The 27,828-nt window shown below is 56.1% G+C and overlaps 1 protein-coding gene across 3 annotated transcripts in view; it reads left to right on the top strand.

Moving 5' to 3' along the window:
• The window catches only part of JPH3 (junctophilin 3), a 156,557-nt gene that overhangs the window by 83,338 nt on the left and 45,391 nt on the right, over positions 1-27,828 (top strand). For all 3 annotated transcript variants that reach the window (XM_082368711.1, XM_082368710.1, XM_082368712.1), the window contains one exon: positions 25,295-26,072. In XM_082368711.1, coding sequence (XP_082224837.1) covers positions 25,324-26,072 — 749 coding nt within the window. In that variant the 5' untranslated portion in view covers positions 25,295-25,323. The remainder of the gene's footprint in view (positions 1-25,294; positions 26,073-27,828) is intronic.

Genomic DNA, 27,828 nt, shown 5'->3' with positions numbered 1-27,828 from the left:
TCTTTCATAAAGGCACTAATCCCATCATGAGGGCTCCACCCTTATGACCTAATCACCTCCCAAAGCCTGTACCTCCTAACTCCATCACTTTGGGGTTTAGGATTTCAACGTATGGTTTGGTGGGGAGGGGGGGACACAAAACTGCAGTCTATAGCACTACGTATACAGTACATAGTTTGCAGTAATGTAGGCTGTTGGAAAAAAAGAAGCAAATGAAAAATAAAACACAAGAAACAGGAGGACATGACTTTTACCAAGAAGAATATGTAGCCTGTATGCAAAACTAAACTATGTAAGATAATTAGGGGTTTCTTATGCCAGACTTTGGGCATCCCCAATGGAAGTACCACAGGTGAGAGTTCTGAGAAGAGGAGGGAGAGACGTGTGTTTCCTTGAGTGAGCAGCAGAGACGTCCCTGGAGGGGCCCCTGAGCTGTGTCTGAATGACGGTGGGCAGTGTGGCCATTACCCCACGGCTGAAGTTGCTGACTTTGCAGGAGGCTTGTTCTCGGCCTCGGCTTTCTCATCTCTGCGATGGAGTCATAATAATTTTTTCCATTTCCATCTCCCACCTTCCCGGGAATGTCAGAGGTGTTGATTGGGATGCAGGAAGGGCTCCCTGGTGCTTTGGAGACCTCTGAACGAATCGAGGGTCAGTCTCCGCTGCTGGTGCTGTCCTGCCACTGTCTGTTACTCAGGCCGCTGCGTCCCACACGTGAGTGTGTGTGAGAGTCGCCTGGGAGGTGTGCTAAAACAGATTGCTGGCCCCCCGCTGAATTTCTGGGTCTGAGGTGTCGCCCAAGACTTTACATTTCTTACAAGTTTCAGTTGATGCGGATACTGCTGGCCCGAGGACCCCACCTTTAGAACCGCAGTGCTGGGCAGTGCCTCTGAACCCCGGCTGCACAGTGGGACCACCAGGGATGGTGTCCCTGGAGACTGTTAGAAATGCAGAAGCTCAGGCACCCCGCAGACCTGCAGGGTTAGAATCCACATGCTTGCAAGACGCCCGGGTGGTTCTCACGCGGGCAGCTCCGTTTTAGCGCACTTGTCCCGATCTTGGCTGCTCACGGAGTCATCTTGGGTGCTTTGGAAAATGCTAGTGCCTGGGCCCCACCCAGAGACGCTGACGAGGTGGTCTGGGTGTGGCCTGAGTGTTGAGATTCTTTTTCAGAGTGTCCAGGTGATGCTGACATGTGTCTCGGGTTGACGGCCTCTTGTCCAGAGCAGCCTCAGCCACGTGTCGGAATCACCGGGATGGCTTCAGGGGGGGACCCGTCTGGGTTCCACGCAGCGCTGCTCCAGCCAGGATCTCGGACAGTGGCATCTGGCTTGGGGATGTGATAAAAGTAGGCAGGGCTGAGAGTCGCTGCTCGGGACAGAGTTTTCTAAAACTCTGGGCCAAGTGGCTCATGAAAATGAAAGAGACTGTAGCGTTCCCAAGCACCACATGTAAGAGCTGTTACGTTTCCGCTCTGTCAGCAGTGGCTTCCTCCTCTTGTGTCTGTGTCTCCCCTTTGTTTCTTTTTTTTTTTTTTTTAATATTTATTTATTTGGTTGCACTAGGTCTTAGTTGTGGCAGGCGGGCTCCTTAATTGCAGCTCCAGGGCTCCTTAGTTGCAGCTCGCCAGCTCCCTAGTTGTGGCACGTGGGCTCCTCAGTTGTGGCATGCGAACTCCCAGTTGTGGCATGCATGTGGGATCTAGTTCCCTGACCAGGGATCGAACCCGGGCCCCCTCCATTGGGAGCACGGAGTCTTATCTACTGCGCCACCAGGGAAGTCCCTCCCCTTTGTTTCTTGTAAGGATGCCTCTCATTGGATTTCGGGCCCAGCCAAAATCCAGCGTGATCTCATCTCAAGAACTTTAAGTTCATTGAATCTGCAGAGACCCTTTTTCTAAACAAGGGCACATTCCCAGGTACCAGGGTTTAGGACATGGACGTATCTTTTGGGGGACACTCTTCAACCCACTACAATGCCCTACAGGCTTCGGTTTGAACGTGCTCCGAGGTGCATACATGTTAACTAGAATCCTAAAGCGAGGAGATTCCTTTGGAAGAAGGATAATCACTGTTTTTCACATCCACTTTGTCCCAACTACTGGACTGTGCACTTACCATAGATGTTACTTTTTTTAGTCCTTATATCAGTGCTTTGGGGTAAAGCACGTGCTGCCATTTAAGGGATGATGAGAAAGTAAAGCGTGCAGGGTTCCGTGGCTTGGCGAGGTCGCATGGCCAGGGGCAGTGGGCCTCGGCTGGCCCAGAGCCGCCCTTGGCACCTAGCGATGGCATTTCCCAATGGAGCGATCATTTCAGCGCCCACCCCCGACCCCACCCCATACCTTACTGTTGAGGAAGCTGAGGCCCAGAGGAGCCCAAGGTCTAACAGTGAAGCAGAGAAAGGGAAGGATGACACAGTCTTCTGGACCTGAGCCTTTGCTGGGCCTTTGCCCAGCCATGCATAAACTTGTGGGGTCTCCCAGACCCCTCTGAGAGCATTTGGTAGCTGTGGTCCTCTCCCAGGAGGCAGGCAAGTCCCTGTACTCATGCGATGTTTTGTGGGCACCTCTGGGGGTCGAAGACTCCCTGAGACTTCTCCATGGACCCCGGATAAGAGCCCTTCCATCCTCCACAGCTGTCCAGACGTGCCGAGATCCCACAGCCAGCGGGAAGTGGGAGGAGGGCCTGCGGCGTCCCATAGGCTTGAGTGCAAGGCCAAGGCCCGGAGCGGGCAGCGGGCCTCTCCCCGTCCCTCCTCTCCTGTGAGGGTGCTCCTTAGCTTCTCCTGGAGGACTCCTGGGTCCGCCCTTGCCGCCACCATCTGACGCTCTGCCCTTCCTCCCGTCCTGCACCCCCCGGCTCACGGCTGTCACTCTCAGGCCTGGCGAGTGTCTGGCCTTGAGCTGGGAGCTGCGCAGCCTTCTTTCGTGTGGTCTCCCTGTGAGAGAAGCGTGACTCCCCCGATTTACAGGTGGGGAGCTGAGGCTCAGGCGCGCAGTGGAGACGGGAAATGCTGAAACAGGGCTGCCCTTGCAGTCTCTGGGCTGATCGCCTAACCCCGGCCACCTGGACAGGCTCCCAGGGGAGAGCCCAGGGGCCTGCCGTGGGGCCACCTGACGCAGGCGGTCCCGGGGACCACGCCTTGAGAAGCACCTGTCCCTCCTCCCCGCCGCGAGCCAGCCTCTGCATCAGAGCTGAGGACGGCAGATGGAGGAGGGGAGGCATCTCCAGGGGGGGTGGGCGGCAGCCACACCCGGGGGAGGCTGGGAGGGTTTTCAGTGGGGGAGGGTTTCAGGAACCAAGGGAGGCCAGGGGACCCCTCCCAGGAGTACCGGGCGGGATCTTACCTGGCAGGCCGGTGTCACAAACCCGGGCAGGCTTTGTCGGAGGCTGGTCGTAGGAGCAAAGCCAAGGGGCTGTGGGCCGTGCAGCCAACCTGTGTGCATGGCCTTTTCACGGCCCCACCCCTGGCCATTGGGCTGCTTCCTGCTGAGTTCAGAGACGTAGCTGCAGTGGTTGAAGTCCACTTTGGTGAGGACGGTGTGGGGTCTGTGGCTTTGCCAGGCGTGGCGCCCCCCTGCTGGCCCCTCCGGGCCCTCCGTGTGCACACGCGCCTGTGCGCTTGCTCCCGTGGCCCCCACGCTCCAGAGGGCAGAGGCCCGTCTGTCAGGTTCCTGACTGTGGCCCCCGCTACAGCCGCAGCGCCTGCAGCAGGGGGAGGCTTGGGGGACCATGGTTGGACGATGAATGAATGACACACCAGCAGAGAGCTGAGGATGTGAAGGGGCAGTCGTGTGGAGAGCGGGAGAACGAGCAGGTGGGGAGAACAACACGTGCAAAGGCCCAGAGGCAGAGGCGTGGGCTGCAGCCGAGTGAGGGCAGAGGGTGAGGGGTCTGAGCACAGCTTCCGGGCCATGGGAAGGACGTTGGATTTTGTCCAGAGGCCAGGGAAGGGCTCTGAAAGGTTTAAGCAGGACAGCAATGCGATCTGATGTTTGTCCTTTTGTAACTAAACGTTTTGTTTCCAGATAATTGTAGATTCACGTCCAGTTGTAAGAATAATACAGGGACATCCCCAAGCCCTCCACCCTGTCTGCCCCAAGGATAACATCTTGCAAAACTCTGGTACAGTGTTATAGCCCGAATGCCAACGTTGATACAGTCCGATACAGAATATCCCATCACCACAGGGACCCCCGGTCCTCCTTCCATGGCCGCACCCACTCCCCCCTCACCCCTGTGTCTCCTCAGCCTCCGGCAACCACTGATGTGCTCTCCATTTCTCATTTCAAGAGTGTTCTACAAATGTGGCCTTCTGGGAGCAGCCTTTGTCACTCGCCGTGGTTCTCTGGAGACCCTCCAGGCCATTGTTCCTGTCGACAGTTGGTTCCTTTCACTGCTAGCTGTGTTCCAGAGTGGATGGAGCGCTGCCCCGTCACCGTCCAGGGCCGTCTGGGTTAGTTCCCGCGTGGGGCTGCTGTGAATACCCGCCGCTGCTAACTTTGACGTAGAGGCTTTGTGTGAACCTGAGTCTTCATTTCTCTGGGATAAATGCCCAGGAGTACGTTTGCTGGGCCGTGTGGCAGTTGTACGGTTGTGTTTGGATAATCACTCTGGCTGCCGGGTGGGGAAGGAAAGGGGGGCCAGAGAGGAAGCTGGGGGCCCCTGGGAGGCGGTGCAGGTGTCCAGGGGGGAAGGGATGATGGCCTGGGTCCAGGTGGGGACAGTGGGCTGGGGAGAACCAGAACCCTGAGAGTTCAGAGGTGAGCAGAGCAGGCGGGCAGAGTCCGGGACGGTCAGCACCCAGGCACCGGGGACAGAGGGGCCCCTGGGGGAGGGGTGGGTGTGGAGCCAGGTGAGGATGGCGAGGCTGCGGTGGAGGTTGTGAGTCTGGATCTCAATGGGGCATCATACTCTGGGAGGCGGTAGCAAAAGGCAGGAGAGAGGTTGTCCCTGGAGGGGCCCCAGGACTCAGAATCGGCTGAGGAGGAGGAGGGCAGGGAGGGGAGGAGGGTGGAGACAGGCCCAGGGGGTGGGGGTGGGACAGCAGGAGCAGAGACAGGATGGGGACCCAGCCCTCACTTGTCCCGGCCACGTGGCCAGCATTTTCATCCGTTAGGACATCTGATTGCCCCACACCCCGTGAGGCCAGGCCCACACAGTTACTGTGCCCATTTTACAGACGAGGAAACCAAGGCCAGGGGATAGAGCGACTTGCCAAAGTCATGTGGGAGATTTGGGTTCTGGAAGCCACAGAATCACACAGCACAGGGCTGAGTTCAGACCCCAGATCCTTGGTTACGAGCCTGCGTGGGGCATCTTGAATGTTGTATGCGAGCCCAGGCGAAGATTTCTGAGCTGGCGCCTGGTATGCACAGATGCTCCATAAATAAGCTAGTATTACTGTTGTAAACCATTTACAGACACCAGTGGTGGATGACAGTCCCGGTTCCACGCTTCCTGTTTTCCCCACCTATCCTTATTACATCCTAGAGGTGGTATCAAGCCTGCACCCTGGGAGAAGACAAATGGTATTGTTTTACTGAGACATAATTTACATAAAATCCATCCTTTTTTTTTTTTTTTAATTTTAATTTATTTATTTATGGCTGTGTTGGGTCTTCGTTTCTGTGCGAGGGCTTTCTCCAGTTGCGGCAAGCGGGGGCCACTCTTCATCGCGGTGCGCGGGCCTCTCACTATCGCGGCCTCTCTTGTTGTGGAGCACAGGCTCCAGACGCGCAGGCTCAGTAATTGTGGCTCACGGGCCGAGCTGCTCCGCGACACGTGGGATCCTCCCGGACCAGGGCTCGAACCCGTGTCCCCTGCATTGGCAGGCAGATTCTCAACCACTGCGCCACCAGGGAAGCCCCAAAATCCATCCTTTTAAAGTGTACAATTCACTGCTTTTAGAAGTTCACAAGGTTGTGCAGCTATCACCACAACCTAGTTTTAGAACTTTTTTTTTTGTCACCCACAAGAGAAACCTCGTTATGCATTAAGCAGTCACTCTCCATTGCCCCTCCCCCGCCCCGACCTTGACAACCCCTAATTTGCTCTCTTTCTCTGGATTTGCCTCTTCTGGACATGTCAAATAGATGAAATCCTACACTATGTGGTCTTCCTTGTCTGGCTTCTTTCACTCAATGTCTTCAAGGTTCATCCACGTCCCATGTATCAGAACTTCATTCGTTTTTAAGACTGAATAACATTCCACTGTAGGGATAGACCTCAGTTTCTTTATCCATCCATTCATTGATGGATGTTTGGGGTGGTTCCACCTTTTGACTCTCGTGAATAGTGCTGCTGTGAACATTTGTGGACACGGTTTTGTGTGGAAATATGTTTTCCGTTCTCTTGGGTAGGTAAATACCCACGAGTGGAATTGCGGGGTCATATTGTGACTCTTGTGTTTCACCTTTTGAGGAGCTGCCGGCCTCTTTTCCAGAGCAGCTGCGCCGTTTTACAGTCCCATCAACATGGTTTGAGGGCTCCAGTTTCTCCACATCCTCTCCACACCTGTTATTATCTGCCTTTTTGATTACAGCCATCCTGGTGGGTGTGAAGTAGTATCTCACTGTGGTTTCAATTTGCGTTTCCCTAATAACCAATGATATTGAGCATCTTTTCATGCGCTTCTTGGCCATTTGTGTGCTTTTGGAGAAATGTCTGTTCAGGTCCTTGCCCACATGAAGATTGTGTTACTTGTCCTCTTACTGTTGAGTTCTGAAGCTTTTCTATGTGTTGTAGATAACCACGGTGACTTAAACTGCAGCGCCTGACTCCTAGCCATCCCCAGAGTGCCCGTGGACATGCTGCCCCCCCATTGGATGGTGGATTCCTTGAAATAAATCGTGGGTGCCTTTCTCTTGCCCCCAGAGTACCTAGCACGGTGCCAGGCACACAGCAGGGGCTCAGTAAACGTCGGGACCTCAGCCCACCAGCTAAGCGGCCAGGTGGTCCTGTCCAGTTCTCAACGAGGTGGCTTTGATGGGCTGCATTTAGGGTCTGTTTTACCAGCAGCGAGAGAACAGCAGTGGTATCTGCAGGGAAGCTGGGACCCACACAGGTATTCATTGAGCACGGACTGTGCCGGACGATGAGCTGGCCCCAGGGAGATCAGGGAACCAAGAGCGCCAGGGCGGTGCGTGCATTTGCACAGGCTGGGGACCGTGTCAGTGAGTCCTTTACATTTAACACTGATGGGATGGAGGAAGCTGGGCCCAGGCTAACAGGGGGGCTGGCGGGTGTCTGGGGCATCTGGGAAAGCCTTCTAGGGGAGCGACTTTCCCGCAGAGACCCGAGGATGGCAGGAGTGAGGCGGGTGTCCTAGGCGCACCAGGAGGAGCATTTTTAAGCACCCAGAGGCAGAGGGAACAGGGCCGCCCCGGAAGCACGGGGGGACCAGCATGGCTGAGGTCAGAGCACAAGGGGCCATGTCTGGGGACTAGACCCCCCCGGGCCGTGGGGGCCACGGCCTGACCCTTTGGGTCTGCACAGAACCAACCTGATTGTCCAGAGAAACAAGAGCCAGGAGGTAACCCACCAGGGACCGAGGTCCCAGCAACAGCTGGGCCGGAGTCTCCCTGGGCCATGGTGTGCCACGCTGCCCGGACAGCGGCTGTGTCCATGGTGCAGGGCTCAATGTGGAAGAAATTAATCGCGGGTCCCCGAGAGAATGCGGCAGAAATATAGCAGAAGTCAGGGTTTTCTCGGGGCTGGATCCAGGCTGCCGTGTTGACAGTGACCGTGAATTGACAGGTGCAGAGTGTCCTGCTAGCTCGAGGCCAAGCAGGAGGAGGAAAGGACAGGAGTGTTAGTGGAGAGACGGAGAGGGAGGGAAGGGGGCAGGGGACAGAGACAGAGACAGAGGAGACAGAGACAGAGGAGGGAGAGAGACAGAGCCAGGGACGGGGAGAGGCAGGGCTGGGGAGGAAGAGACAGAGTTGGGGGTGGGTTATGGGGGGGAGGGGAGGGAGAATGAGCCCTTCCTTGCTGTCAGGGGCACACGTGTGTTATTTCTCACTCCTCCCGTTGTTTCTAAGCCCAGAGCCCAGCCCCTTCCACACACCTTCCCATAAAGTCCCAGCAGCAGCCCCTGAGGATGGCTGTCCTCTAGCCCAGAGCGGCCCGAACCCACCCAGAGCAGGGCCACCCCGGCTGTTCCTGTGCCCCAGGCAGGAACCCCTGCCCCAGCGGCCAGCCCTGTGCCCCCGTCTCGGGACGGTGAGGGGCGCTAAGTAGAACTGGGTCCCCAGGGCACGGGGGTCTCTAGGTGATGCCCGGCAACGCTGCCCATTCACCCGGCAGCCCAGGGCTCGATCCCACTTGACCTGCTCTCGGTTTGGCCCAAAGTCCTGAGATGAAAATGCGGGTCTGCCTCAGCTGCCCATGGAGCAGGACCCCCAGCCTGGGGACAGCTCTCCATCTGCTGGGAGACGCCCCCTGCGTCGTCCTGCAGGAGGGGCCCAGGCCCAAGCCCCCTGCGCAGCCAGCTGCGGGAGGGTTGTCAGGGCTGATTCTGAGCCGGAGCCAGTCAGGCCGCAGGGTCAGCCTGGGGGCTTCTGAGTCCCCTCAGCACCCCTGCCCCTCGGGAAGGCAGACCTGCCTCCAAGCCTCCCCGCCCACCCACAGTGGCCAGCAGGGAGGAGTTCCTGTGGAAACGCCCAGAACTCCCTCAGGGCGTAGAGGCCAGCCCCCCAAGAGCACTTGCTTGGATCAATGGGGAGCCCTGGAGCGAGAGGGTGTTAGAAAGAGCCTGCTGTGGGAGTGGGCTTTGGGCGGGCCGTTTGGGGAGGGTCTGAGGAAGGGGGTTCACGCTGGAGTGGGTGTTGTCGGAAAGGGGGGCAGTCCTCTGATGGGGGTCTGACTCATCTACGGAGGGGGGCGAGGATGGAGCTGAAATGGTGAAGGGTGCTTTGGCCTCCTTGAGTGTTGGCACTGTGTGGGTGGCCGGGTGACCTGTGTCACTCCGTGGTGGTCAGAGCAGCCTCGTCTGAGGTCCTGTTTACACCCAGCGGAAGGACAGCATAGCCTGGCCGGCCGGGAGCCAGGCCGGTGCCCAGGTGTCCGGGGGCCTTTTGGGGGAGGGATGGGAAATCCTCATGTCTTCTCACCATCGGTCCGCCTCTCCCAGCCACCTTCTGCCCTCAGAGCCACTGTTCTGGCTGCCATGCCTCAAGGACCCTGGGTGATGGCTGAGGGAAGTTTCTGGAAAACCCAACCTCAGGGGCCTGTCTGCCAGGGGCGCAGGCCCTCCTGCCTGTGTGGCCGGGGACCGTGCAGGGCCTAGAAGGAGTGTGGGCCCTGGGCGGGAGCGATGGGGGCGGGGTCTGGCCAGGTTCCCTGAGGCACGGGGTGCTGGGACCTGAAGGAGCCGGGTGAGGGGGTTGCTGGGGGCACCCAGAGAGAGTCAGGGTCCCTGCCCTCTCTCAGAGCCCGCCTGGAGATGCCCAGCCCAGCTGCAGCCCCGGGGCTGACCAGGAGTCAGGGTGGGGCTGGGGCAGACGGTTTGGCCAGAGCCCTGCCCTTCCCCAGGCCCCCTGAACGTTGAGTCATCCCGGGCGGTGGAGGACAGCGAGGTCTGCTGGCCCGTGGGCCCCGTGTCGGCCCTCCTGCTCCTCCCTCTGCGCTCGGGGTCCCTTCTCAGAGCCGCTCCCTCCAGAGACGCCTGTAGAGCCCGCGATGTCCCTCCTTACCCTGGGGCAGCGGGGTGCAGGGCCAGCTGTCCCCCCACTGGGCCCAGCACAGCTTGGAGCTGCGTCCGTGGGGGCCGCAGGGGCAGCGTGGGGCCCTGGCACGGTGTGTCCTGGGCCCGGTCTGCCCCTCTGCTGGCCGCTCTGGCGTCTGGCAGGGTGGGCGTGAGCTTCATTCTCAGCTCTCCGGCCGGCAGGCCTGGATGTGTAACGCTGTCCCAGGGCGTCTGCAGCCACCCTCACTGGACGTGCTGTTTCCATGGGTGACAGGGTCACGGGTTTGGCGAACGCCACCGTGGTTTGCTGCCTGCCTCAATCCCAGGTGGAGGCTGGTGAATATAGGGATGTAATTTCTTCCCTCACAATCCCCAAGTCTATCCTACCCTTGGGAGTCCGCAGACCCCAGGCTGGGGGGCCCCTGCACCGGCCCCGCCCCTTGGGAGCAAATGTCACGTCTGAAATCAGAGTCTCCTTCTCCGTGTCCTGGGTGAGGTCCTGACGGGAGCCTTCTCCACCCCATGGGCCACCGGGGCCTCTGGGTGGACTTGGGGGTGTCCTGTGGAGGTTCAGGGCACAGCTTGGAAGCGCTCCCCAGCTGTGCGGTCCCCCCTGGGCTGCAGAGCAGTCTTTCTGGGAAGTCCTCATCTGTGGGGTCCCCATGGAGCCCAGTGATCGTGGGGATTGTTTCTGGCCTTCACAGGAAGTGGAGGTATGCCCACTGGGGTGGTCAGGGTAGCTGTGACCTCTGTCAGGAGGGGGCAGAGACCCCCAGGCCCACTCAGACTGCAGGGGCTCCACTAACCCGAGGCTCTGTTTCTAATAGTTTGAGGTACAGTTCGCACACCATACAATTCACCCACTTAAAGCATACAGTTCCGTGATTTCTAGTATATTCACAGAGCTGTGCAGCCTCACCAGTCAATTTTAGAACATTTTCATCACCTCAAAAGGAAGCCCTGTCATCCATCCCCCCTCCCCCTCCCCCAGCCCCTGGCAACCACGAATCTGGTTTCTGTCTTGCGGATCTGTCCATCGTGGACATTTCATGTAGATGGAATCCTTCACTGTCTGGCTTCTTTCACTCCCTGTAATGTTTTCGAGGTTCATCCATGTTGTAGCTTGACTACGTGCCATGTGAATATTAAGACAGTAATATTCCAGCATACGGATGGACCATATTTGGTTTATCCATCATCCGTTGATGGACCTTTGGGTTGTTTCCCCCTTTCGGCTGTGGTGAACAATACTGCTGTGAACATTCGTGTACAGGTTGGTGTATGGACGTGTGTTTTCATTTCATTCTTTTCATTTTTGAGTAGAAACCGAGGAGTGGAATTGCTGGGTCAGGCAGGACCTCTAGGTTTAATTGAGGAACTGCTGGACTGTTTTCCAGAATGTCTGCACCATTTTACATTTCCATTCAGCTTCTTTTTAAGGAATCTCCTGGAAGTTGAGATGTCCTTACAGGCCCTCTACCCCTCACCCAAACCTGGATATTTATTCCTGGACGCGGTGAAGTCTATGTTTGGAGAAACTCCTAATTTCTCAAGCACACCGTCTGTGCAGGGCCCAGGACCTGCTCAGTTTCGCCCCCTGCAGGTGGCCCTGCCCACGTTCCTGCCCCTTCCCACCAAGCCCTGCTCTAGTTTCCTTCATGGTGGGGTTCACCTAGTGTCTCTCTGTCCCCCTGCATCTCGGGTCCAGGAGGTTTTTTGCTCTCTGTACCCTCAGCCCCTGGCGCTCGGAAGGTACCTGGTAGATAAACAGTCATTTAGAGTAGGGGGGTGTCCCCACGCCGTGGGAAGCGGGCGCTCGGAGAGGTGGTGAGGTGCAGCCCAGACTGCAGGGGCTCCACTAACCCAAGGCTCTGTTTTTAATAGTTTGAGGTACAGTTCGCACACCATACAATTCACCCACTTAAAGCATTTAAAGAGAGTGACCAGCCATCCTGCTCTCTGCGTTTCAGGGCTTTGGAAAAAGAGGTGGTGCAGGACCAGCTAGTCCCCAGGCACGCTGTCATTCTTCTCAGAGAGGGTGGACTTGGGGGGGAGGACGTCCATGAGGAGATACAGAGACCCGAGGACGCATCAGGCACCTGGGAGGGGGCTCAATGGGGATGCATCAGGCACCTGGGGGAAGGGCTGTGGGGGGACGGCTCAGGCACCTCGGCGGCCTCTGTGGAGCTATAACACGCACCTGGACGGCCTCCTCAGGGATAAAAGAGCTCACAGGCGCCTGGCGTTCATGCCAGGCTGGAGCTGCTCCCGGTGCTGGTACCCGGTCGGTTAGGAGCTGCAGCCCAGCGCGTTAGGAGCTGTTTTACCCCCATTTTACAGACGTGGAAGCTGCAGATAAGTAACTTGCCTGGCCTCACGGCTTAGTGGCGGAGCTGGACTTGAACCTGGGGTCTGGCGGGTGTCCTGCCCACCCCTCTTGCTCCCTCTGCCTGTCCCCTGGAGGAGGAGCCCCATGCGGGCCTCAGCCCTCCCCTCTCCCCCCCGGGGTCCTGCGCTCCAGGAACTGAGGCCTGTGGGGGGTCTCACGGGGGCCCAGGCGGGCCGGTGGTGTGGAACCCCTGCGTGCGGTTGTGGGTGTTAGTGTTTTCCTGCGATAACGGCTCATAGCTCATGTCACATCTCGGAGGGCTCGGTGACCCACCTGGGCCCAAATCCTCCGTCTTAACCTGGGTGCTCGGCCTGCGGCCTGGGCCACCTTCCTGGCGTGTTTGGTGTGTGTGTATAGCGCGCCTGCCCCTGGGAAGAGCCGGTGGGGGCTCCCCGGAGAGTGTGAGGCAGAGGCTGCTGCCTGGGCTGAAGCCGGGAGCTTGACCGTCGCACAGCTTTTCAGCAACAAGATCGTTGGTCCTCAAAAGACATACCATAAAAAAGAAAACGATTGTTGGTCCTGAAATAAGAATCACCTGCGAGCTGTTAAAACCCTCCGCTGCTCAGGCCTCGCCTCTGACCCACTGAACTGGTGTCTCTGGGTGGAGTGGGTCTCAGTCACTAGTTTTCAAGGTCCTGCGGGTGGTTCTAACAGGACAACCTGGGTTCTTGATCTCGAGTGGCATCTGAGTCACCTGGAGGGCGTTACAGCCCCGGTGGTCCGCCCACGCCCAGAGTTTCTGCTTCAGTGGGCCCGAGAATCTGCATCTCATCAAGGTCCCAAGTGAGGCCGACGCTGCCGGAGAGCTGCAGCACAGAGCAGCCGTGGCCACCCCTGCCCATCGCGGCCCCCCAGGTCCTCCGCCCGGTCATGGGCTAGACCGTCGCGGCTTCTGATGTGATGCACTTAACGCCGCGCCTGCCGCGTGCCCTGCACCGTCCTGAGGTGCTTTGCAAGTGTGAACCCTCACTCCCCACGAGCATCCCACGGGGTGGATATTGTCACTGTCACTCTTCACAGAAGGGGACACGGAGACCCAGCAAAGTTAGGTGACTCGGGCCAGCTCTGAAGGCAGTGCAGTGTCGGTCTGACCCCAGCTCCTGGCTCTTCGCCCCCAGGCTGTGCTCCTCTTCTGTGGCTCCGAGAGAGAAGTAACTTTGACCCCATTTTGCAGATAGGTAAGTAGAGGCTCGGGTCAGGTCACCTGTCCAAGGTCCGAGCTCAGACCTGCCTGACTTCTGGCCACTCTGGTCAAGCACCCTCTCCCGTGAGGGGGCTCCCTCGATTCTTCCTCCCATCCCTGCCCTACACCCCCTGCTGCCCCACCTCACAATTATGTCCATGAACCCCTGGCCTGTGAGAGGCCAGCCCTGCAGGCCTCGGGCAGCTGAGCCTCAGCGTCCGCTGGGTGACCAGAGAGGGGAGCATGGGTCTGGGAAGGGTGCTCCCCGGATGGCGGGATTGGGAACCCTGCGTTCTATTCCTGACTCCCCTGTTCAGGCCCAGAGGGAGGGGCATGAAGGGTGAACAAGGGTGGTCCCTGCTCACTGAGGCCCGACAGGATATAGGGCTGAAACTTGGAAGCTGGAGGGAGGGATGCCCAGGTCTCCAGAGCCTGCACCTCGAAACCGTTCACACCAGAGAGAAGACAGTGCTTGACATCAGTGGGGTCCAAAGCAGCAGCCGGCCTCCTCTGAGCAAAACCCAGGGTTCTCCCGACGCCCGGGGCCAGCTCCTGGGTGTTGGGTGCAGAGCTGCGTCCTGAAGGGACCCTCCTTCAGGATGAGTCACGCTGCCATTCTGAGTGAGGACCCCCAGGCCAGCGGGACCTGGTGTAGTTGGAACTGCAGGCTGCGTTCTTGGGTGCTGACCCCTTTGTTTTTCGGTGGGCAGTGGAGAGGGATAGTCCCAAACGTGGGCCTGGGAATCTGGCACACATGGCGGGGGTCCTAGCTGAGCCGCTTCCGTCAGGACTTTGGGCAAGTGACTTAACCTCATCACGGCTCAGTTTGTTTCTATCTGTAAAAGGGGTACAGTGTCTCCCTCATGGGCTCTCTGTGGGAACTGACTGGCTTGGACCTGCTGTGAGCACTTGGCAGGGGGGAGAGGAGCCTCTGCCCTCCCCGGGAGGTCAGGGCGACAGGCGAGCAGAGGGGGTCTCCTCAGGGAGTGCAGCTCAGAGGGAACCAGGCTCCCAGGGGAGAGGACGCTGACTTGGGATCTACAGACCAGCCACTTCTCCGACTCATCCTTGATGTGTACCCATCAGCTGACGGTGCCAGGTGTGGGCCTCCCCTCTGATGGGGACCAGGGGGCATTGGGGCTGGCCCCCACATCCCCGTGGCTCCTTCCAGCTCTGGGGACAGCTGAGTGGGGAGGTTCAGATCTTCTCCCCTTCCTGCTGTGTGGCCTTGGACAAGTCACCTTACCTCTCTGAGCCCCCTGTTGTGGTGACAGCTCCTGGCCCTCCGTGGATGGTGAGAGCTCAGCAGATGTCAGCCGATGGTGTCCCTGGACACCGTGGCCGTGGTTTCTGATTGCGCTGCCCTGGAAGGTTTTCCGGGTGCCTGCAACTGAGAAGGCAGCCAGTGTGGGGAAATTCTCAAGATAAACTTTAAAGGGTTCATTCTTCGGAAGTTAGGTCCGTCTCTTTTTTTTTTTTTTCTGATGTGGAAAAGACCTTCCCTTTATTCATAATCACCAAAACTTAAGCAACAAAGATGCTCTTGAGTAGGAGTGGATGACAGTATGGTTCAGGTCCACAGAAGACGTGGAGGCCTTAAGTGTGTACTACAAAGTCGAAGAAGCCAACCTGAAAAGGCTTCATACTGTATGAGTCCAACTCTATGACTTTCTGGAAAAGGCAAAACTATGGAGACAGTAAAAGAACACTGGTCGCCAGGGGTTGGGGGAAGGAAGGATGAATAGGTGGAGTGCAGAGGATTTGTAGGGCAGTGAAACTCTTCTGTGTGACACAGTCATGGTAGGTACAGGTCATTACATTTGTCCAGAATCACAGGATGGGCAACACCAGGAGTGATGATGTATCAGCACTGGCTTATCGACTGTAACAAATGCACCGCACTCATGTGTGTCTGTACCTGCACTCAATTTTTCTGTAAACCTAAAGCTATAAAGTCTAATCTTAAACAAAACAAAACAAAACAAAAAAACCCCACTAAACCTTCCCAGGATGAACGGATGAGGAGAGCAGAATGCCACCGTGGAGGTGGGCATACCTGGATGGCACCCTGGTTTGAGGCCAGCTGCGCCTGAATCCCCTCCCCTCTGGGCAGCACAAGGATGAACGTGGGGCCCGTATTTGCTGGTCTCCATGGTGTCTGCTTTTGCTCTCGACCCCTCCTGGCTTTGGGGTGGCTTCCTGGCTGGTGACCTGGTCTCAGCGCGGGAATGGCCATCATCTGCGTGCGATGCTCATGGCCTCTCCGGTCACTTTCCTGCCTCCAATCTGACATGTCTGATGCCTTCTCAGGGAAGCTTGTCCCCTCCGTCCCCCCAAGAAGGCCACCAACCTGCCACTTGGGCCCCCTTTCTGGCTTTGCCACCAACCTGCTAAATACTCGGGCTGGGCATCTACCAGGCCAGCGTCCTCTGTGAGGAGCAGGGCTTTCCCCCAACACCCAGGTTCGGCCCCCGGCCCCCATGACGCACAAATCCTGAGTCTTAGTTGCTACAGCTGGAAAAGCAAGCATAACATCACTATTGTGAGAATTTTCTCATGAAAGTGTTTCTTCCCATCCCTCTTGAAAATTTTTAATTTTTATCAAGATGATGTGCCCACAGTTTAAGATGTCAATTAATGCTAAAAACAACAGTGTTTAGAACAAAGCCCCCTCCCTCTACTGCTTCCAGAACTACAACTTTAAACTCCTTCAGCTGTGTCTTCAGAGACTTAACTCCAAGTTTCTACATCTGTGTGCTTACTGCTTTCTTGGTTTACGATCACTTTTAGCTGTTATGTACTGACTTCCTACTATGGTAGGTGAAGATTCTCAGTCTTTTAGAACCACCTTTGTCTTCCCTTTCTTAACCATTCCAGCATTGTTAGGTCAGTTCTTCTGTTAAATCCATAGCTCTCATTATTAAAAGACTGGAGTATTGCTTACTGCTGAGGCAAGCAATGCACTGATTCTGTATACACGCAAGTATTGATACTTTACACGTGCAGCTTGAGTTAGTAATCACCTCATTTTTTCAAATACATAGTTCTCTTTAAAACAGTGGTTAATTCGTTGCCCAACTTCCAAATGCTCAGAAAAATCTCTCTCAATGCTGCGTTTTGCATGAAACATCCACCAGATTCTCTCTCTATATATACAGTATATACACATTTTTTAGATTTATGTATTTTCCTTCAGTGTTTGCTGGAAGCTATATACAGTTGACCCTTGACTGGTGTTGGGATTAGGGGCTCCGACCCTCCATGCATTTGAAAATCCATGTGTAATTGATGGTCAGCCCTGAGTATGTGTGGTTCTACTGTATCTGTGGATACATCTGTGGATTCAACCATGAGTCATGTAGTACTGTAGTCTTTACTATGGAAAAAATCCATGTGTAAGCGGACCCTCACAGTTCAAATCCATGGTATTTTTGTGTAAACATATACAAAATTGCTCCTGGAAATTCCCTTTGCCACCTCATGTTTGTTGGACAACCCCCCCACCCATGTCTTTCCTCTTCTGTGATTTTCTCCCTTATTTTGGTGGAGTACATCCTGCAGTAGCTTCCTGAGAAAGGATGCATGGAAGATAGTTTTTGTGGCTTAATGACTTGATAAATTGGTTGTATATGTAATTCTAGATTGAAAGTCATTTTTGTTCAGAATTTGGGTGGGGGCCATTTCCCCCTGAGGTCTAGGTCTCGGTGTTGCTGTCAAGAGGTCTCATGCCCTGCTGACTCTCAGTCCTTCCTGTGAAGTCTGTCTTCTCTGGAAGCATTTGGGATTTTTGCTCACTGAGGTTCTGAAGTTTCTCTTGACTTTGTATGAGATTCTTTCCTTCGTCGTGCAGGGTGTCTGTGAGCCCCTTCAGCCTGTACGCTCACATCCTTCAATTCTGGGACGCTTTCCCATTTTACATCTTTGGTAATTTTCCTTCCTTGCTTTCTGGAACTCTTAATTTATAGATTTGGGGCCTTCTGGATGACTCATGAATGACTCTAATTTTCTTCTCACTATTTCTCACTACTTTGCCCACCTCTTTTTGTTCTAGTTTCTGAAAGGTTTCCTTGGATTTATCTTCCAACTCACTTATCAAAATTTTTATTTTAACCATCACACTTTTAACTTCCAGGAGCTCTTTTTCTTTTTTTTCCCTTTTTTATTGTCTTTGATTCTCATTTTGAGGATACACTACCTTATCTCTATGAGGATTTAATGTTTGGCATCTATGTCTTCCACACCCTGCATTTTTCATGATTCCCTCCAATTTTTTCCACATTTATTTGTATGTTTTGGTCTCTTTCCTCTTGGAGGCTTTCTCCAAGTGTCTGATGACCCTGGGCTGTTCACTTATTGCAGTAAGGTACCAGAAAGCTGACTGAAAGTTCTTTGCAGGCTTCACTGCTGGCCTGATCCTGTTTCTCCAGAGAAATTCTCCCCATCCTGCCTGGGTGTAGGAATTCCAGCCGCCAGCACCTGGGTGGGCCGGGGAAGCGGGCAGGGTCTCTGTTCCAAATGAAGACTTCCTCCTAATAGTCCCGAGTCTGGTCCCATGCCTCCCCCCATGCTCCTCACCTGCCTGGGTCCCCTGGGGCGTGGTTTCCTGGTTCACGCAGAAACTTCCTGTGTCACGCAGGAGGGGAGAAGGCTCTCTTTTTAATTCACGGTTGATATGTTCTCGGCACCTGGCTTTCTATCTTTTCTCTAGATTTGTTCTCCTAACTTTTAGTTCTTATTTATGTAGTTGGGAGGTCGCCTGGCTGGAGACTGAGAATCCTGTATTAGTTTGCTAGGGCTGCCATAACATAATGTCACAGACGGGGGCGCTTAACCAGCAGCTACTTATTCTCTAGCAGCTCTGGAGGCTGGGTTCGGGCTCTTCTGAGGCCTCTCTCCTTGGCTTGCAGACGGCCGCCCTCTTGCTGCTTCTGCACGTGACTGTCCCTCTGAGTGCACTCCTGGTGTCACTTACAGGAACACCAGTCATACTGGATTAAGCTTTCCCACCCCGCCCCACCATGGCCTCATTTTTTAAAATATGGTAAAATACACGTAACATAAAACTTATTATATTAACTGTTTTTAAGGATGTGGCTCACTGATATTCAGTATATTTATAATGTTGTGCAACCACCATCACCACCATCCATCTCCAGAAAGCTTTTCATCTTGTAAAACTGTACCTCTCCACACCTGTTAAGCAATAACCGCCCTGCCCCCCAGCACCCACCATTGTGCTTTCTGTCCGATTTTTAACTACTCCAAGAATCTCATCTGTAGAATCATACAGTATCTGTCGTTTTATGACTGACTTAATCTCACTTAGCATAAGGTCTTCAAGTTTCATCCAGGTTGTAGCCTGTGTCAGAATCTCCTCCCTTTATTTAAAAAAATTTTTATTTATTTAATTTATTTTTATTTTTGGCTGCATTGGGTCTCCGTTGCTGCGTGCGGGCTTTCTCTAGTTGTGGTGAGCGGGGGCTACTCTTCGTTGTGGCGTGCGGGCTTCTCATTGCGGTGGCTTCTCTTGTTGCGGAGCACAGGCTCTAGGTGCATGGGCTTCAGCAGTTGTGGTGCATGGGCTTCAGTAGTTGTGGCTCACGGGCTCTAGAGCGCAGGCTCAGTAGTTGTGGCACACGGGCTTAGTTGCTTCGCGGCACGTGGGATCTTCCCAGACCAGGGCTTGAACCCGTGTCCCCTGCGTTGGCAGGTGGATTCTTAACCACTGCACCACCAGGGAAGCCGCCTCCTCCTTTTTAAGGCTGAGTAATATTCCATTGTGTGGATGGACCGCATTTGGTTTATCCATCATCTGTTGATGGACACTTGGGTTGCTTCCACCTCTTGGCTATTTTGAGTAATGCTGCTGTGAACGTGGGTGTACAAGTATCTTCTTGAGACCCTGCTTTCAGTTCATATGGGTACATACATGCCCAGAAGCAGCCGTCAAGTGACAGATGGGTTCAGGGAAGGAGGGAGGGGTGTATCGGGTGCCAGGAGCCGAGGAGCAGCGACCTTGTCCTTGCTGAGGGAGGAGGCCCAGCTGCTTCTGTCCGCGGCTCCTCTCTCGTTTCTTTCTCTGCATCTTCGGGCAGGTAGTAGTCACGTGAGCTTCACCTCCTCCCTCCTGGGAGTCCAATGGCATCACCTTGTCAGGGTCCCAGCGACCCGGGGGGAGAGCATGCTGGCCAGGGGCAGAGTCTGACCAGGGCCTAGTCACCTGTGCCCCCAGGCCAAGCCAGCTCAGTCCAGTTGGGTGGGAGGTTTCTGGGCGGGAAGACTTGGGCCATGGCATCGGCACCTGGGCGTGTGAGCGCCGTGTAGGGCCAACCAGGAGAAGGGGTGGTTCAGCCACCTCCAGCCTGAGCCCCCATCTGCTGCGGGCTCCAAGCCGCTCCCAGGAAGAGCTCCCCCATCCAGGGCTTGCTCTCTGGAGGTCACCGCATCTGGCCACACTGACCTGGCCCTCTCCGGGACGTATGGCAGAGGCTGCATTGTCCCCAGGCTGGTCCCCTGGGCTCTGTGGTGAACGTGTTGGAGTAACTTCAGCGGGCGGGCGGGGGCTTCAGAGGAAGAAAATAAAAGCGTGCGAGAGGCGTGCGGGGCCCTGGGGAGGCACGAGGGACTTGGCTAGAGCCAACTGTCCACATTGCCCAGGATGCCGGCTCCCGGGGCCGAGGCCCAGATCTCCACTGGCTGAGGGGTGCGGGGCGGAGTCGGCTTTCGGACTTGGACCTGGTGGTGTCCTGGGCCACACAGCGCCGGTGCCCACAGTGTGCCTGGAGCGATGGTCTCGGTGGCCCTCAGAGTGGGTCCCCGAGCACAGTGTTGGCCTCACCGGGGAGCTAGTCAGGAATGCAGAGGCTCTGGCCATTCCCACCCGGCTGGGTCAGGAGTTCGGGGGGGTGTTAACTCGCCCTGCGATCAGGGACACTGCCACCACCCAAGCCTGAGACCCGCTGGTGGTCACATCTCGTTTGCTCTTCCCTACGAGCCTGGGTCACTCCAGTTGGCATCTTACAGGCCATGTTTAGGGAGGTCGGGCCTCCCTAAGGCCCACTCAGATCTCCTGATTCTGGGTTCCGGGTGATGGGGACAGAGGGGTCATCCCTCATCTTCATGGCGATGGACACGTGAGGTGGCAGTGGAAGTGGCAGAGTCCCTGAGAGGGTCACCTGCGTGCAACCCTGCCCTCCCAAGCTTACCTGGAAAGAAGCAGGGGTGCCCCCTTGACGATCTGTCTGCATCTGGGCGTCTCCCTGAGAGGGGCAGCCACGGCTGCGGGGCCCGGGGTCAGCGGGGTGCAGAGTGCAGACAGGAAGTTGCCCCTGCCCTGGGGGCTGCACCACCCCGGACAGACCCCACAGCACTGCAAGGGTGGTGCCCTGTCGGGGCCGTGCGTAGTCTTCTCTTTGCGCAAGGCTGGCTTCTGTCTTTCCACATACAAGCTGCTTGGGGTATAAAACAAAACAGTGGATTTAGTCTTTTGCAAATAACCAGCCGGATTCAATGGAACCACCATGGGGAATCAGGGCCTTGAATTCAACCCTTTGTCTGGTGGCCCCAAACAAGAAAGAAAGAGGGGAGGAGAAAAGACTCTGGCCCAGTGGAGGCCGGCCCAGAGCCTCCCTTTGGGAGAAGCTGTCTCCTCGCTGAGGGCCTGCGTTCTTTCTCCTGCTCTGTACCAGCCCTTTGCTATCAAGCGGCGGGGCCCAGCTACCCCGGCAAGTCACAGCAGAGCTGATCTGGAGCGTATTTCTGTAATATCAAAATCCATTTTTCTTACTGACTTCAGCCCTAAAATCAGAGGTGTGTTCTGACTGGGAGGAAAAGTGCAAATACAATAAAACTGCAAGCTGCAAGCAAGGACAGCACAGCTGCCCCGTCATGCCACGTGCAGGAGGCCATGCCCACTGCTTTATGTGCCTGGGGGGTGGGTACAGTTATCACCCCCATTTCACAGGTGAATAAACTGAGATCTGAGAGGTGGAGTGAGGTCCCCCAGGTCGTGGGTGAGTGGAAAGGCCCAGCTCTGGACTCAGGGCTCCTGACTCCTGGCTCACACGCTGCAAGCTCTACTCTCCCGAGACTCCAGAACTGCCAGGCAGGCTGGCCCAGCAGGGCCCCGTTGGCCTCAGGAGTTTGTTTCGAAGCCCTGTGTCCCTCATGCTACTCTCAAACCGCCTGGAACTGGACCAGCTCGTCTTCTATCTTGCTTTGGGATTTGAAATTATATATTTCTCGCCGCTTCCATTCATTTTTGTGTACCAACCATTAACCAGCTTGTCTTTTGTAAGGGACCTGAAATTCACATAACATACAACTGGCCATTTTAAAGTGAACAGCTCAGTGGGAGATAGCACATTCACAACGTTGTGCAACCACCACTTCTAATTCCAGACCGTCATCTTCATCACCCCAAAAGGAAACCCCGACCCCGTTAGTGGTGACTCCTGTTCCCCCTCCCCCAGCCCCTGGCAGCCGCCAACCTGCTTTCTGTCTCCATGGATCTATCTGTTGAGGACATGGAGTGATATATGTATTTTGAAGCAAAGGCTGGCTGTGTAGCTAGCTCCTTTTCCTCACCATTCGCTCTTGCCTGGGCACACCTTGTGTGCACATTTCTGACCTTCTCCAGCCTCTGCTAATCTGTTCAGGGACCTCTGGAGTCACGGAATTCAGGAATAATATGCCGAGCAGTTCTTTTCGCGGATGTGGAAACAGACAGACTCGGAGGCCGTGGTTGGTTCTGGTCACTCAGGTCTGCAGGGGCACGGTGTCGAGGCTTGTGGAAGGCCAGGGTGGCAGGACCTGGGAGCTCGGAGTGGGAGGGAGGCTCCAGCCCCCACCTGGGACCCTTGTTCTGCCTGCTGCATCTCTCAGAGAAAGCTGGTGTTTGCCTTTGTCTCCGTGTATGTGATAGACTCTGCGTTCACGTCTGGAAGGTGGGAACGATGCTGTCCAGCTTGTAGGGACGTGGTGTGGATTCCGTGATTGGGCACAGGGTGGCCTGCTTCCCAGCACCTCCCTGTGATCACCCCTTTATCTGACGGAGGGAACGTGGGCTCTCATTTTCTCAGGGGTGAGGTCCGCCGCACCTCGCAGGATGCCAGCTGTGGCTCCCAGCCTGGCACCCTCGGGACGAGGTGGGCAGGAGCTCACTGGGTGCAGAGCCCGGGTACGGGGAGGACCGCAAGCCCTGGGTTTGAATCCCGCCCCTTTGGCTTCCTGGCCGCTCTCTGAGCCGCAGTTTCCTCACCTGGGGGGTAAAATGCTATTCACCCCTAAGGGTTTTTTTTGTTTTTTTTTAATTACTTATTTATTTTTGGCTGCGTTGGGTCTTTGTTGCTGCGCGTGGGCTTTCTCTAGTTGCGGCGAGCGGGGGCTACTGTTTGCTGCGGTGCACGGGCTTCTCATTGCGGTGGCTTCTCTTGTTGTGGAGCACGGGCTCTACACGTGCGGGCTTCAGTAGTTGTGGCAGGCAGGCTCAGTAGTTGTGGCTCACGGGCTCTAGAGCACAGGCTCATTAGTTGTGGCACACGGGCATGTGGGATCTTCCCGGACCAGGGCTCGAACCCGTGTCCCCTGCATTAGCAGGCAGATTCTCCACCACTGCGCCACCAGGGAAGTCCTATCCCTAAGGTTTTGATGATGATGATGAATATTAGTTACCAGTAACTGAGCATTAACGACCTTCCAGCACTTTACACGGATTACATGGATTACCGCGTTTAAGCAGCACAGCCACCTTCCCCGTTTTACAGATGAGGAAACCGAGGCACAGAGAGTTAAAGCAGATATTCCCAAGGGCACAGATCCAGAAGGGGTCTAGCTGGGATTTGAACCCATGTCTGCTTCACTCCTAACTCTTCCCCGTGCCCCCATACCCACGGCCTCCACCAGGCTGTCTGTGGAGCTCCTGTGCGTCCTTAGCTGAAAGCCCAGCCTGCCTTGAAGGGATGCAGGGGTCCTGGCAGGGCGGTGGGCTGAGTCTCTTCATGCAGGAGCATCCTCAGCTTTGGTCGGGGGGGCACCAGTGAAACCCAGGGTGACATCTTGGGAGGTCCCAGCTGGGGCATCTGGATCCATTCAGCAAATAAACATGGGACACCCAGTTAAACTTGAATTTCAGATCATCAGTCAGATCATTTCTAGTATAAGTATGTCCCATGTAATATGTCTCTAAAAATTACTTGCTGTTCATGTGAAATTCAGATTGAACTGGGCGTCCCGTGTTTTATCTGACAGCCCTGTCGCCAACCCACAAGTGGGAGTGGCAGTAAGCTGGGGGTGAGAGGTCCCTGCAACAGCAGCCCACGCCCAGCTCGCACTGGCCACAGGGAGACCACTGTCCAGGCAGATGGGTCTGGCCTTAAAGGGCCAGCTTCCCGCAGGCCACCCACCCCAGGCAGGGGAGGGGCCGTCCAGGACCGAGAGGCTAGTCTAGGTTCCTTCTCACAGCCCCAGGTGCAAGCCCTGGGTTTCTGCCCCAGAGTGGGCAGCTGCAGCCTGAGGCAAGAAAAGCTGTAGGTTGGGGCGGGGGTGGGAGGAGGGAAGAGGGTGGGGAGCCCCACCCTGTGGAGTGTCATTTAATTTGCATAACTACCTTTGGCAGGAGAAATTTAGACCCATCCCATGAGAGTCACACAGCCTATAAGTAGAGCAAGAATATGGGCCCAGTGCTGCTGCTGCTTTTGTTTTATTATGGTAAAATACGTAGATAACTGGACTTCCCTGGTGGCACAGTGGTTAAGAATCCGCCTGCCAACGCAGGGGACATGGGTTCGAGCCCTGGTCTGGGAGGATCCCACATGCCGCGGAGCAGCTAAGCCCGTGTACCACAACTACTGAGCCTGCGTGCCACATCTACTGAAGCCTGTGCGCCTAGAGCCCGTGCTCCGCAACAAGAGAAGCCACCACGATGAGAAGACTGTGCACCGCAACAAAGAGTAGTCCTCGCTCGCCACAACTAGAGAAAGCCCGCGCGTAGCAACGAAGACCCAACGCAGACAAAAATAAATAAATGTATTTTTTTTAAAAAGATACATAGATAACATAAAACTTGCCACTTGAACCATTTTTCCGTGCACAGTTCAGTGGCATTAGTCATACTCATAATGTCGTACAACCATCACCTCTATTTTCAAGACTTTCCCGTCACTGCAGACAGAAACTCTGTACCCATTAAGCAATAATTCCCTGCTCCCCTCCCCCTGCCCCAGCCCCACCGTCTACTTTCAGTGTCTCTGAGTTTGACTCCTAGGTATCTCATATAAGTGAAATCAAATAGTGTGTGTCCTTTTGTGACTGGTTTATCTCACCTAGCAGAGTGTCCTCAAGGTTCATCCACATTGTAGCAAATTGCGGAACTGCCGTCCGTTTGAAGGCTGAATAATGTTTCATTGTTTGGATGGACCACATTGTCTTTGGCTATTGTGACTAATGCTGCTGTGCACGTGGGTGTGCAATGTTGATTCTTTTGGAGACACCAGGCCTGCCAGTTTTCATGCCTTAAGGTGTCCTTGCTGAGTGGTCTTCTCAGCTCTTCTTGGATGCCTCCAGCAATGGGGATCTCACTACCTTACAAGGCAGCCTCGTCAGTAGCCAATTTGTAGCCTGGATCTGTGTCCTTGTAGCTGCCCCTCATGGGCCCCATGAGCCCTGTTTGGAGCTGCTCACCCAGGATGTGTTTCTTCCTTCTTCTCTTCTACGCCCCTCCCTGTCTTCCCAGGTTGGGCCTGCTGCCCACATGGCCTGGGGAGCTCTGCAGGTCAGTCCTGACTGCATCAGACTCTGACTCCTCCCTTTCCCCTCCCCGACCTCTAAGAGAGAGAGAACAAAATCCAACCGTGGGAAGCAGGAGGGAAGGGTCTTTAAAAACACTATCAGTGGCAGGAATCATAAAAGCACCTGTGGTCTGATGGTCTGTCTGCCTCGATGTAAACCTCACCGAGTTGCCCCAAGACAGGGCAGACCGTAGCGGCTGCGTTGCCCTCCCGCCCTCAAGCTCACCCTCTCCTGTGTCTCCGCAGGGACCTACCAGGGCCAGTGGGTCGGCGGCATGCGTCAGGGCTACGGCGTGCGGCAGAGCGTCCCCTACGGCATGGCAGCGGTCATCCGCTCGCCCCTGAGGACCTCCATCAACTCCCTGCGCAGCGAGCACACCAACGGCGCCGCGCTGCACCCCGACGCCTGCCCCACTGTGGCCAGCAGCCCGGCCGTGTCCCGGGGGGGCTTCGTGCTCGTGGTGCACAGCGACTCCGAGATCCTCAAGAGCAAGAAGAAGGGGCTGTTCCGGCGCTCGCTGCTGAGCGGGCTGAAGCTGCGCAAGTCGGAGTCCAAGAGCAGCCTGGCCAGCCAGCGCAGCAAGCAGAGCTCCTTCCGCAGCGAGGCCGGCATGAGCACCGTCAGCTCCACGGCCAGCGACATCCACTCCACCATCAGCCTGGGTGAGGGCGAGGCCGAGCTGTCAGCCATCGAGGACGACACCGACGCCACCACCACCGAGACCTACGTGGGCGAGTGGAAGAGTGACAAGCGCTCGGGCTTCGGCGTGAGCCAGCGCTCGGACGGGCTCAAGTACGAGGGCGAGTGGGCTGGCAACCGGCGGCACGGCTACGGCTGCATGACCTTCCCCGACGGCACCAAGGAGGAGGGCAAGTACAAGCAGAACATCCTCGTGAGCGGCAAGCGCAAGAATCTCATCCCGCTGCGTGCCAGCAAGATCCGCGAGAAGGTGGACCGGGCCGTGGAGGCGGCCGAGCGGGCGGCCACCATCGCCAAGCAGAAGGCGGAGATCGCGGCCTCCAGGTAGGAGGGCAGGGGGCGGCGTGGGGAGGCGTGGGGTGGTTCTGCGTCACGGGGCCAGGTAGGAGGGCAGGGGGCGGCGTGGGGTGGTTCTGCGTCACGGGGCCTGGTTTGGTTGGTTGTGCTGCCCAGGTTGAGGCCTACACTGGTGTTTCTCAAACTATGTGCCCTGTGGAACCCTGGGGTTCCTCAGAGGTTCCCAGAGGTGGGGCAAGGAAATGGTTGATCTGAGGGGGTTCTGGGTCTTACAGCCTCCCCTCAAAGGGAGCAGACCTCCCTTCCTCTCTTTTACTTGTTGTATGTGCTGGTGTTTAATGTAAAACGTTGATGGATAAAGATGGTGGCCATTCTGCTTGGTAACATGCATAGGACAGCTGCGGGCTGAGGGAAAGATGTGCTGCCTCCACGGCCGCACTCCCAGGTGGGCATGGAGGGCCCAGTGCTGCAGGGACGTGGGAGCTGTCCCGGCCACCCCAGCCCGAGGCCCAGAGTCTCCATGGGCCCTGGAGTTGGCACCGGCTGGACAGACCGGCTGTGGGCACTGGCCCGGGGGCTCACTTGAGGCTTGGCGCTGTAGGCCGATAGCTGTCCTGAATGGGATGCAGGACTTACTGCGTTCAGGGTTCAGCGGGGCCACCAGGCCCTAAGCGGTGGGTCCGGAGCTGACCATTGGCGGGCTCCGTGTTGGATGTTGAGGTGTCTTTGGTGTTGATACAGGGGTGGGGGCTTCAGAGCTGGAAGAAGGGACCCTGGGTCCCCCTGGGAAGCACAGAGGTAAGTGTGTGAGCCTGGGTCTGCCCCACTCGGCTGTGGGCAGCAGGAACCGCCAGCCACAGCTTGAAGGAAGCTGCCCTATTGCAAGCCAAGGCCCCCAGGTGGCCATGCTCCTGGGTTCTAAGGAAACAGTTCCTGACTTGAGTTCATCGAGAGCTTCCCACCGCTCTCCACTTTCCTGGGTCAGGGTAAGGCCCTCGGGTCCGCCCTGAGAGTCGTGGGGCCTGGGACGGGGACCTGGGGTTGCTTTAAATGCCTTAGGCTGCCCGGGCAGGAGGTGTTCAGGAGGACAGACGCTGAGTCTTTCTGGATGATTCTGTATTCCCGGCCAGGGGCCGGCCTGGAGTCATTCCAGGGAGACACCCGGCTCAGTTACAGCTCAGGCCTTCCCAGCCTTGTCACTAATAAAACTTTAGCTCGTTTGGTTCTGGTTTCCAGTGACCTTTGATCCACACTGAAAGAACAGAAAAGGTGGCTGTGGTTTGCTGGCAGAATATCTGCGGCTCCCATCTGAGGTCTTGGAAACGAAACCCATTCCAAGAAGCTGAAGGGGAGATGGAATTACTACCTTGAATGTCGGGGTCCTGCACCGCTCTGTTCACCCCTTCCTACTCCCCCAGAAGTGGTCAGGCCCGCGATGAATAGGAGCAGCGTTTATGACTACTCATCTGGTATTTTAAGATCAAATTTGGTTCCATAGTTCCTTCTTCCGTTACCAATGTAACGCTTGCTCCGTGTGGAAAAGGCGGGGACCAGCAGCCTGAGGGCGGGTCTCACGCGTCACCCAGAGACTCCAGCTGGCGTTTGGCGTATTTCCTTCCTTCCAGTAGTGCATCTGTTTGTTACCTTTGTGTTTGGTTGCCTCACTGACCTCAGTGGACCCAAGACACTTGACAGGGCGGGGGGACAGTGTCGTCAGAAATTTAGGTGCTCGTGAGGCAGAAGCACAAGGATATCATGGAGAGTATTCCCCGGAATTGACTTT

Source organism: Balaenoptera borealis (assembly GCF_965194805.1).
Source record: "Balaenoptera borealis genome assembly, chromosome: 19".
NCBI lineage: Eukaryota > Metazoa > Chordata > Mammalia > Artiodactyla > Balaenopteridae > Balaenoptera > Balaenoptera borealis.
The sequence above is the reverse complement of the archived record's forward strand: the minus strand, read 5'-3'. Positions and strand labels throughout refer to the sequence as shown.